This window comes from Balaenoptera borealis, assembly GCF_965194805.1.
Source record: "Balaenoptera borealis genome assembly, chromosome: 11".
NCBI lineage: Eukaryota > Metazoa > Chordata > Mammalia > Artiodactyla > Balaenopteridae > Balaenoptera > Balaenoptera borealis.
Window position 1 is genome coordinate 42,135,186 of NC_138868.1, and position 12,735 is coordinate 42,147,920.

Below are 12,735 nucleotides of genomic sequence, written 5' to 3' on the forward strand. Positions count from 1 at the left end.
GGGGAAGTATCTTTCTTGTCAAAATAATAAGTTAGTTACTAACTGGAGACTAAAGTCCCAATTTTCAGCATTCTTTTTTCTATTATAATACTGAGTGTCCAAAACCCTGACAAACAGGCTGAGAAGAATAAATGATAGCCTAATTTTAGGGTAGAAATTTCATATAACATAGAAAAGCTTCAAGGAGAAGACAAAATGGTAAAGAAAAACCCAGCAACCCTTACAAAATACTTTCTACAATACAGATTCATCGTTTTTATTATAAACCTTTTAAATTGTGAAATATAATAACACACATACAGAAAAGTTATAACAGGAATGCTCACCACTCAAGCTAAAACATAAAACATGGCCAGAGATCAGAAACCCATGTGCAATATCTAATTCCCCTCCCTCTCATTAAAGGAAAGCATTACTTTGACTTTTATGGTAGTGTTTTTCTTGCCTCTCTTTATATTTATACCACATATGTATCTCTTTACAGTTTAGTTTTGCCCTTTCTTTGAACTTTGTAAATTGAATCAGATAGTATAAATGCTTTTATGCCTTGCTTACTTTACTCAACATTTTAAAAAGATGTTTCACATGTTCATTCATTTTGAATGACATATAAAATTGTATGTATGAATATAGCACAATTTTATTTCTCTCTTCAAGTACTGAACTGCCAAATTGTTTTCCAAAGTAGCTGTAGCATTTTACTTTCCAATCAGTGATGTATGAGTGTTCCTACCTCTGAACATTTTTCCAACACTTGTTATACTGTCTTTAGAATTACAGACATCTTAGTGGGTGTGAAGTCATGATTCCTTGTGGTTTTGATTTGCATTTCCCTAATGACTAATGATGCTGAGTATCTTTTCACGTGGTTAGGGCCATTTGTATACCTTCTTTGGAGAAACATCTATTCAAATCTTTTGCCAATTTTTTAGTGAGGTCATTTGTGTGTTTATCATTGAGTTTAAAGACATCTTTGTCTATTCTGAATACAAGTCCATTGTTAAATCGTAATTTGCAAATATTTTCTCCCATCCTGTGGACTGTCTTTTCACTTTCTTTAGGTGTCTGTTGAAGTAAATACAAATGATTTAATTTTAATGAATTCCTATTATCAATTTTTAAAAAATATTGATTTATTTATTTGGTTGCACTGGGTCTCAGTTGCGGCAGGCGAGCTCCTTAGTTGCGGCTCACAGGCTCCTTAGTTGCAGCATGCGAACTCTTAGTTGTGGCTTGCATGTGGGATCTAGTTCCCTGACCAGGGATCGAACCCCGGGTCCCCTGCATTGGGAGCACATAGTCTTATCCACTGCGCCACCAGGGAAGTCCCCCTCTATTATCAATTTATTTCATTTATGGACTGTACTTTTGGTGTCTAAGAATATCCAAACTCAGAGAGATTTTCTTCTATGTTTTCTTCTACAAGTTTTATGGTTTCACTCTTATATTTGAGTGTATGAGCATTTAGAGTTAATTTTTGAGTATGATGACAGATATGGTTCCAAATTCATTCTTTTTCATTTGTATATCTATCCAGTTGTCCCAACATCATTTGTTAAAAACACTATTCCTTCCCCATTGAATTACCTTGGCACACTGGCTGAAAATTAATTGACCATGTAAGGGTTTATTTCTGGACTCTCAATTCTATACCACTGAGTTGGAATATCCTTATGCCAGTGTCACTGTCTTGATTACCATAGCTTGGTAGTAAGTTTTAAAATTTAGAAGTGTGAGTCCCCCAGTTTTTTTCTTCTTTTTTTTTTTTTTTTAATATTTATTTATTTATTTATTTACTTATGGCTGTGTTGGGTCTTCGTTTCTGTGCGAAGGCTTTCTCCAGTTGCGGCAAGCGGGGGCCACTCTTCATCGCGGTGCACGGGCCTCTCACTATCGCGGCCTCTCCCGTTGCGGAGCACAGGCTCCAGACGCGCAAGCTCAGTAATTGTGGCTCACGGACCTAGTCGCTCCGCGGCATGTGGGATCTTCCCAGACCAGGGCTCGAACCCGTGTCCGCTGCATTGGCAGGCAGATTCTCAGCCGCTGCGCCACCAGGGAAGCCCCTCTTCTTTTTTTAATTAAAGATTATTTTAGCTACGCTGGGTCCCTTGAATTTCTATATGAATTTTCAGATCAGCTTCTCAAATTTCTGCAAAGAAGCCAGCTCAGATTTTGATAAGGATTTGTACTAAATTTAGAACAATTTAAGGAGTATTGCCATCTTAACAATATTAAGTCTTCTGGTCCATGAACATGGGATAGTTTCTATATGGGTCTTCCTGCAACTTCCTTGGTTGGTCCAGTGGTTAAGACTCTGCGTGCCAGTGCAGGGGGCGTGGGTTTGATCCCTGGTCGGGGAACTAAGATCTCACATGCCACGCAGCGTAGTCAAAAATTTAAAAAAAAAAACATATCTGGGTCTTCTTTAATTTCAACGTTTTATAGTTTTCAGTGTACAAGTCTTGCACTATTTTGCTAAATTTATTCCAAAGTATTTTTTTTTCTTTTTTTAAAAATAAATTTATTTATTTATTTTCTTTTTGGCTGCGTTGGGTCTTCGTTGCTGTGCGCGGGCTTTCCCTAGCTGCGGCGAGCAGGGGCTACTCTTCGTTGGGGTGCGCGGGCTTCTCACTGCGGTGGCTTCTCTTGTTGCAGAGCACGGGCTCTAGGCTTGCGGGCTTCAGTAGTTGCAGCACGCAGGCTCAGTAGTTGTGGCTCACAGGATCTAGAGCACAGGCTCAGTAGTTGTGGCACACGGGCTCAGTTGCTCTGCGACATGTGGGATCTTCCTGGACCAGGGATTGAACCCGTGTCCCCTGCAATGGCAGGCAGATTCTTAACCACTGCGCCACCAGGGATGTCCTGAAATTATTTTCTTAATTTCAGTTTTGCATTGTTCATTGCTAGTATATAGAAATACAATTGATTATTGCATATAGATCTTGTATTCTGCCACACTGATGAACTTGTTTATTGGTTGTAATAGGTTTAATGAATTTCTTAGGATTTATAAATATATGATTATGTTGTCTGCAAATAGCTTTACATCTTCCTTTTATTCATTTTTACCTAAACTTCCCTGGATAGAACCTCCAACCCAATACTGAGTAGAAGTGGTAATTATTTTATAATTATTTAAATTATTTTATAATTTTATTTTATAATTTCTAATTCTTTACATTCTTTCTGTGGTGAGACATTGTTGTCATACTGTCCTTACTTTAGATATGGTTTCCTCAAGTTCTTTAAACATATTTATTGTAGCAGATTTAAAGTCATTACTAAATCCCAAATCCAAGCCTCCTCAGGGAAATTTTGTTGGCTGTTTTTCATTGTCTACATGGCGAAAATTTTCTTGTTTCTTTGCATGCTTCATGGTTTTTTTGTTGAAAACTGGACATTTTAGATAATATATTGTAACAATTCTAATATCAGATCTCTCCCACCCTCAAGGTTTATGTTGCTGGTTTTTTGTTTGTTCTTGTTTCTGATTATTCATTGAGTGATTTCCTGGACTCATTACATAGGTTTTGTTTTCTCTGAGGTGTGTAGCCACTGAGTTCTCTGCTGCCTTTTTTTCCCTTTTCTCCTTGATTTATGCTTGACTTTTTAGAAGCCATTCTTGGGTCAGTGTAATTTAGATGAGGGAGAAGATTTCTTTAAATGTCTTGCCTCTATGTCTTCTGTAGATGAGAATCTGTTTGAAAAGATACAACTTCAAACTTCCAGGCAGTTTACAAGACAGCCTTAGCTTTTACTTCCTGCTTGTGCAGGACCTCAAGGTCAGCTACAGATGGAGTGGCCAGGGCCTTCGCCTTTCCCAGATCTTTCCTGGGCACGTGCACAGCCCTAAACATGTGCTCAGCCTAGTATATGTGGTGGGATAGGTGTCCAAATTCTTCTTTTCTTGGATATCCAGTTGTTCTGGCCCCTTTTGTTAAAAAAAAACCAAACTATCCTCTTCTCTTGCCAGAGCTTTCCACTTCCCCAGGGTCATCTAGTGTCCAGGATTTCCTTTTAAATTCCCAATCAGCTCTTGTTTGCCCCAGTTGAAATCACAGCCTTACGCACTCACAATGTTGCCTGGCATAGGGTATAGGGTTTTTTTGTTTGTGTTTTTGGAGAGCTGAGCTCTGAGTCAAATGAAATATCCACAGCACCCTGGGAATAGAAGGGTTTTCCAGGGAGCTTGAACAAAACGTTTACTGTACTATCAGGTTGTTGCTTTTAATGCAGTTTCTAAAGAGGTCAGACTCTAATGGCTGCAAAGCTAGCGGCTTTTAGCTGTAGTATCACTGAGCTGGGCAGAGAGAGGGTTTGGGAAGTGCCCCCAATTAAACTGTCACAGAACCCCATTGTCTCACCAAGGTTCGGTAGTTAGTTTCTCTTGTATAGATGACTTCTAGTTTGTTCTCTGGCTTTTGTTAACTTCCAGAATTCTGAAATGATTGAGTTTAGTTTTTTTCCCCTATTTTTGTTGTTTTTGCAGAAGAACAAGTTTACTGAGATCCTCTCTCTGCCATTCCGGAAGCTGATCGCTATATATGATTTTAATCCTTTGAAACTTGTTGAGACTTGTTTTATAGCTCAGCAAATGGTCTACTTTGATCAATCTTGTGTGTGTCCTTGGAAAAAATATGTATCTTGTAATGTCTGAGTGTGGTGTTTTATAGTCGATTAGGTCAAGTCAGTTAAATCATGTTGTCCTAATCTTCCATTTATCTATTACTAATATTTTGGTTTGCTTATTCTACTAGATAATGAGAGTGGTGAGATAAAATCTCCAAAATGAATACAGATTTGTCTTTCTCTCCCTTTAGTTCTGTCAATTTTTGGTTTGTGTATTTTATTTTAATTAATTAATTTTTGGTTTGTGTGTTTTATACCCATGAGATCAGACCTGTGTCCTTATATTTAGTGTGCCTTTTGTAAAGAGCACGTACTTGAGTCTTGTGCTGTTAATTGTCTGACAGTCTGTATCTATTAACTGGAGTGTATTTTCAACTTTTTTGTGGAAAACTGCACATTTTAGATAATATACTCTAACAACTTTGGTCAGATCCCTGGCACCCCCAGCTCCCCTACCAGCCACCCATGCAAGGTGTATATTTAATATAGTTTGCTTAATCTTCCATCTTGCTATTTCTTTTTTAGTTATTCTTTATGTTTTTGTTTCTTATTTTCTCTTTTCTTGTATTATTTTAGATTATTCAAGGTTTGTTTTTTTTTTTTTTAATCATGCCATTTTACCTCCTATATTAGCTTCTTACTTATACTTTTTCTTTTATTCTTTTAATTATCACCCTGGATATTACAATGTGCATCTTTGAAGTATTAGTTTCTTTTAAATTAGAACGTTTTAGTACTTTTCAATCATTGCCAGTACGCTGTAAGTTTAAGTCCAGTTTACCCCTTTCCCACCCTTTGTGCCACTGTTACTATATACTTGACTTCTTTATACATTATGCAAGCCACAAGGGAGTCATTGTTTTTAATGATCAGTATTCTCTTATGTACCCATATATTTAGGCTTACCAGTGCTTTTCATTCATTCCTGCAGATCCATGCTTCAATCTGGATCATTTTCCTCCTACCTAAGGAACTTCCTTTGCTGAATTTTAGTAGTGCAAGTCTACTAGCAATAAATTCTACCAGCTTTTGTTTGTATGAAAAAAATGTTATTTCACCTTAATTTTTAAAGGATATTGTCACTGGATAAAGAATTCCAGGTTGGCAAGTTTTGTTTTGCAATACTTTAAATATGCTATTCTATTGTCTTTGGTGACTGCAGTTAATAATACTGTATTGCATAATAATACTGTATTTCATATTTGAAAGTTGCTAAGAGAATAGATCTTAAAAGTTCTCATCACAAGAAAAAAAAATTTGTAACTATGTGTGGTGACAGATGTTGACTTATGGTGATCATTTCACAATATATACAAATATCAAATCATTTTGCTGTATACCTAAAACTAATATAATGTTATGTCAATTCACCCCCCTATAGATAGATAATTGGATAAAAATTAGAATGACTTATTATAGGATATAGGATATAGTCAGGGTTTTTTCTACTCTTGTATTAAGATTTTTTTTTTTCTCCCTCCACAATTACCATGCTACAAAAGAATGCTCTTTCCGGGGTTCTCCGTTGTTCTCTGTCTACAACTATTCAGGTTAAATAGTTCTATATTTTATCCCTGAATTGCTAGTGCCTAACAAAGTGCCTGATACATAGTACTTGTTCAAAAATTAACAAATGAATGAGCAAACTGTTAACTAATAGCCAACCCAAACTGCTTAGTTAACTTATAACACATGAAATGGTATTCGAAATTAGCTATAAATAGGTAATGACAAGGTTTGCACTACCATATACTTTGAGGTCTCCCATATTTAAGTCACAAAAATGATTTCTTACCAGCTCTTCTTAGACCTATATGGTGAGTTAACGATACAGAAGATGACCTTTGCTTCGGGATTGTCAGTAGATTTGAACTAAAAGGTCCATTTAGATAGCATCCTTGACTAAAAGGGAAAGATAATAGGTTAAGATTTTTAAAAACATGAGAAATTCCTTTTTTCCTTATGGTCTTCAATTCAATTAGCAAATATCTGCTTATACATTTAGTTTAGACATCTATCTAGTGCCTAAGGAGTAAAGCAGGAGCCAGCAAACTTTTACTGTAAAGAACCAAGTAGTAAATACTTTGAGCTTTGAAGGCCATAAGGTCTCTGCAATTACTCAACTCTGCCACTGCAGTATAAAAACAGCCATAAACAATAATAAACAAATGAGTATGACTGTGTTTCAATATAATTTTATTGACAAAAACAGGTATGGGCCACATTGGGTCCACAGGCTGTAATTTGCTGAACCCTGGCTTCAAGCAGGTTATGAATATCACCTGGAGGGCTTCTTACTACACAGATTTCTAGTCCCACCCCCAAGATTTCTGATTCTAAAGGTCTGGGGTAGGGTCAGAAGATTGGCATTTCTAACAAGTACTTAGGTGGTCCAGGGACCTCACCGAGAATCACTGGCCTAAAACATACAGTTTTTCACTATCTTCCGCTCCCCTTCTTCACAGATATTGATTACCCACTGACGCAATCATATCCTGTAACTGAAATGTTTATTACAGGTTTTAGGGTTCTTATGAAGAAATTACATATAGGTGAGCAATCACAGTATACCAACGGATACATAAAATGCATTTTAAGATTATATATTTTAAAGCTTCTGGCCCAGTGCCATACATATAGCACTTCCTTTCTTAGATAGTCACTAGCCTGTTTTCTGCTGTTAGTCAATTCCTGATGTGGGCACTTTGCTACAGGATCAAGAACAAATCTAGATTCTCTATTTTCCACTCGATATTTTGTTAGTATAGGCTGAGTTCTCAAGATTTTCCCTAACTCCTTCATCTTTTTTGTACTCCACACCCCCTTACTCAAGGAAAATCTATTTTTCAGCATCAGATATTTCTGATGCTATCTTTGTGTGTGTTTTTCCATCTGTAAAATTAGAGATTTAGAATAAAGGACTTCTAAAATAACATCTAGCCTTTAGATTCTATAACATTTTTTGCTCAAGCTAATAGTAATAATAATTTGTTGGCAATGTTACAAAAAGAGGCAATATGTAAATAATACCACTCAATAAACTCATCTCCCTACCAATGCTTAATCATTCTTTGTATTTGAATATTCATTGCCTACATATAGAGTGGGAGAGATGGGGAAAGAAGAGTGACAATACCACTCAGGGCAATATTCAAATAGAACAATCTGTGTACTCTACCAACGTCTACTTCCTGATTAATATTCAAAACAAAGGCAGGGTTTTCTCCTTCAGAGAAGAGAGCCGAAGCACTGCTCCATAGTCTTCTACCTTAATCCAGGGGGCCTAATAATTGAACAGTTAGCTGTTTAGAATTGAGAGGTCAAATTACAGGTTTTCAGCTCAGTTCCAGCATCACCTCATTAATTCCCTGCCTATAACCAGATAAATATATACCACAATGAGATTACATAAAAAATACTGAAGAGTGTATATGTATAACTGATTCACTTTGTTATAAAGCAGAAACACACCATTGTAAAGCAATTATACACCAATAAAGATGTTAAAAAAAAAAAATACTGAAGAAAGCAGAGGGCAAGATAAGCTAGGAGTCCCAGTGATTATTAACAGTTGGTAGGAAGGTGATTAAAGTCAGACTTGGGAATCGGTCTTCAAATCCAAATGCACAAGCATTACAAGAGATGCCAAATGTTATGGTCACAGAGTTAAGTCATATGTTAAGAGTTGATTTCTAAGACAATCAATGCAAATTATCTTGACAAGTTTTATATCACCTCATTTATTATTTTTTTAGGTAGCTGTAAAACTTGTTGGCTGTCCAACATCCAGATTTGCAGAGCCATTATCTTAAAAACTGAGTGGGATGACACCATTAGCCCTCTTGAATCTCTGCAGTTCAAATAGGTTCCAGGCATTGGTATAAATCTCTAATAAATTATCAGACACATAATTGAGAAGCTGGTTCCCAAGTACATTATTTAGAGGACATACTATTGCCAGGCAACAAGTTATTAGATTTAATTCAGAGCACTCACAGCGATGAACGATGAATCAGAATAGGTTAAAGGCAAGCCTCTTTAGTGTAGGAGTACCTATAGTTGATGGCCTCAGAGTTTTGGTACGCAATTTGCCTACATTTCCCCAGGGAAAGTCTGTTCAAAGGAAATGAGCTGTGAGCTCTGAATACGTTGTTTGTCCACAGGGAGGGTCTGGGTCCCAGCAGTCATTCCATGGATAGCAGTTTAGCCATTCTTTTAACCCTAGGTACTAACACTGTACTTGGGTAATTCAATTGTCAGCTAACCCAGAAAAGCATTCTTCAACCCCTCCTGGAATTTCCTGACCAGTAAAACTTCATCCTAGGTCTGAAACTTAAGCAGAAGGCAGTATCAACTGTCATATGGACACCATACCCCTGCAGGATACTTGTTAAGCAGCTGTTTATCTTCAAAGACCCATTTTAATGTAATCCCAAACTCTTTACAGTAGTCAAGCAGGTCTCAGAAGGGTTGTAATGACTAACGCAAGGTAGAAAATGAAAATTGCCATAAAAGAGCAAAGAAAAAGTGTTAAGGAGATTCAGAGGCGAAACAGATTACTTTTCCTTGGAGAACAAGGGGAGGAGGATGTCAGCGTGTTATTCTTAGGCTGTGACATCTGAGCTCAATCTTTAAAGACATACAGAAATAGGGGTGAGAGGGTCTCTTCTAGGTAGAGGGAATAACTAAAAAGGGGCACAGATGTGCACAAACAGAGGGAATATCAAACAGTTAAGCTTGACTGGATTTTCAGAGAAATAAAGGTGATACCGGAGAGGTATTTTGGAGTTATAAAGTAATGGCCTTCTTAACTAATTAAAATCTCAAGTCCTCTAAGAGATGAACAGTGGTAAACTCTTTTTTTTTTAATTTATTTATTTATTTATGGCTGTGTTGGGTCTTCGTTGCTGCACGTGGGCTCTCTCTAGGGGCCACTCTTCATTGCGGTGCACGGGCTTCTCATTGCGGTGGCTTCTCTTGTTGCAAAGCACGGGCTCTAGGCGCGTGGGCTTCAGTAGTTGTGGCATGTGGGCTCAGTAGTTGTGGCACACAGGCCCTAGAGTGCAGGCTCAGTAGTTGTGGTGCACAGGCTTAGTTGCTCCGTGGCATGTGGGATGTTCCTGGAACAGGGCTCAAACCCGTGTCCCCTGCATCGGCAGGCGGATTCTCAACCACTGCACCATCAGGGAAGCCCCAGCAGTGGTAAACTCTCAAGAGTAGGTAATACAGTGGCTGTTCAAGTAGGACTAACTCTTCTTCCTTGTGGTTTTCCTCCTTTGGAGTCCTCTTATCATACCTAACATAAGGTTTATAATACTTCACTTTTTTCTCCAGGCAAAGCATAAAGAAAACCAAACTTAAGTCCTATATTACGCTTTACACAAATGAGGCAGCTGAAAAATATAATTCAGCTTAATTTTCAAAGGGATTGAAACTAAAAACAAAATTATGAGAAAACTTCAAGGAAGAGTCTAACACAAGTTACATTCCTGTTACTTTCACGTAGAGAGCTTTCCAAATCATTTTTCTACTCTTATTCTTTGCAAGACTTCTCATCTCTGTTTGCTTAATTTTTCCAAGTAAGGGTGCAACTTTGTCATGAGAGAGTAACAGAATTTTGAATCTCAGGCTAGGAATTTGGGTAGTATTCTATGGGTGTTGATAAATGTCCAAAAACTTAATGATTAGAAAAATCTGTATAATCAAAATTTTGTTTACGGAAGATTTCTGGTGGAAGGGTAGAAGATGGATTGGGTAGTGAAGGATATTAGAAATGGAAGGATAATTCAATAGCCCACATAAGGAATAATGAAAGCATGAAATAGTGTAGGCAAAGTGATAAAGGAAAAAAAGGAATAGAGAGGAAAAGAGGTTTAGAGATAGACTCGACAACTGTTATCTATAGAGTAAGGTAACAGGATGTATAGATAACACCAAGTTTTCTAGGTAAATCAATTTTGTAAGCAACCACAAAACTAGAGGATTGCAGCACTGTGCCACGAAATGAGGACAGAATAATAGTAACAGAGGGAAAAGCAGCTGGAGGGATGAGAAATTTGGTTTCAGACATAGTTTCAGGGAGCAAGAGGTTCAATATTTAAATCATGCTGAAATCATAGGGTGATTTAAAATCATAGTTAGAGAAGCTATGATCAGAATCCAGAGCTGCATTCGTATCAAAACTAGGAAATGTGATCTCCATTCTGGAGTACTCTAATAAATTCAAAATGAATGCCTCATGATTCCAGAGTTACAAGCCTATTTGTTTTGTGCTACTAAAGCTTAAATGTTCCCAAACAAAATGTCACCATACATTAATGATCTATAGCTATGATGTCTAACATGCCTGCCATTTATGTCTATATGATCGTTGCATATGGCTCTTCGTATTTTAATTAATTAAAATCAAATCAAATTTAAATTAAGTTCCTTAGTCATACTAGACACATTTCAAGCTCTCAATAGTCACACGTAGCTAGGGACTACCAAATTGCATGTACAGCTATAAAAAATTCCAGTCATCACAGAAATTTCTATTGGACGGCACTGATCTAGAGACTTGAATTTCAAAAGGAAGAGTGGTTGTAAATGCTTCATATATTCCCCTTTACCCTATGTTCAAAGTACACTTAGAAATTTATTACTGAGAAGCTCCAGCTTCTGCACACTAGAAAGATTACTTCCAGCCTCATCTCTTTAGAGTAGATGTTTCCTAATATGGCCAATTACTGTATTCTTCAAAGTTCTAAATCTTTTATGAGGCATATGATTTTGTTTTAATGAGTGTTAAGTAAATATATTGAGTCTACCTATACTTACCTTTAACTCTGAGATATGTTTGTATAAAGATTAGTTTTCCTTGGACCATGTTTCTATTTTATTATCAATCGTGTGAGGCAGGAGTATAAAAATAACCTTAACTCAGTGTATCAAACGTTTCTTTTATCTTAAATGCATTGTTGTTACATCAATGTGATGGAAAGATGAAAAAACAGAATCATTTTCATCATTCTTTCTTAAACTCAGAAGTATTCTCAAGATGTTTCCCAGGGTTAAGAAATACCTGTCGTATTTTCAGTTCCTAACGTCATTTACTTCGTCATATCCTGCTTCCGTTAACAAAACAACAACGACAGCAACAAAAACCATTATCATGTTTAGGCTCTGGGCAAGCTTTGGACCAAAGCTCATTTTCCTGTAATGTTCTCTTCATACTTGAATCCATTCCTATTTTATAAATCATTTCACTCAATTTTTGTTTTATAAAAATGGAGTTCATCTACTTGAATGTAGTGTAGAAGATTCAAATTAATAAATCACACAAGAATCTGGAAAATTACAATGATCTGATCATATTTCGTATATAAAATGTTACTATAAAGTTTAACAGATAAATAGCTCTGATCCAACACTGCCACCTACTGTTTCAAATGTGTAACTACACAGGTCAAGTTAAAGTATCAATACAACACATGCTCAGTCCTAACAAAGTGGTTTAACAGGAAATTTACACTGGTTTCAATTTTATTAACATGGTTAGATAATTGACTAAATAGAAGCTTATAACTCACACAAGAGATCAATATCTTTCCTGGCCCTTAAAAGGCAAAGTATTGAATCCTTTGTTATCAGAGTAAGTGGATATATATACATTCAAAAGATCTCAGCTCCTGCAATCTCCCAGCCTCACTTGGTTGCAGTTACTGACACCTCTCCTTTGTAGGATTAGCACTGTTTAGTTCCAAGTAAATCCTCAACAGAATATACAATATATTAGTAGTTTTAGTTCCCCAGGAACAGGGCTTAAAAGCGTCCTGTTACCTTACATCTCATGTCTGAGGTAACATCTGGGGTGAACCTTGGGGATGCTCCTCCTTTCACAAGTCAGAAACTGTTGACCAACCTCTGAATACTACGCAGTGGACTGGTGACTGCCCCTAATATGGCCACCTCTACCGTGGCTTTCCCAGTACTGCATCCTAAATTGATCCTTGTTTCCTTAAACTGCCTACCTGATTCATGTTCTTAAGGCTCCAGCATGCTTTGTACCCAACTTACCTATTTTGGGGGAGAAGGCAGATTACCCTCTTTTTAAGAATCAGTTTC

At 36.9% G+C, this 12,735-nt stretch overlaps 1 protein-coding gene across 1 annotated transcript in view; it reads right to left on the reverse strand.

The window, feature by feature from the left end:
* The window catches only part of PDE3B (phosphodiesterase 3B), a 168,940-nt gene that overhangs the window by 41,406 nt on the left and 114,799 nt on the right, over positions 1-12,735 (reverse strand). Inside the window, exon 5 of the mRNA XM_082341422.1 lies at positions 6,425-6,531. Coding sequence (XP_082197548.1) covers positions 6,425-6,531 — 107 coding nt within the window. The remainder of the gene's footprint in view (positions 1-6,424; positions 6,532-12,735) is intronic.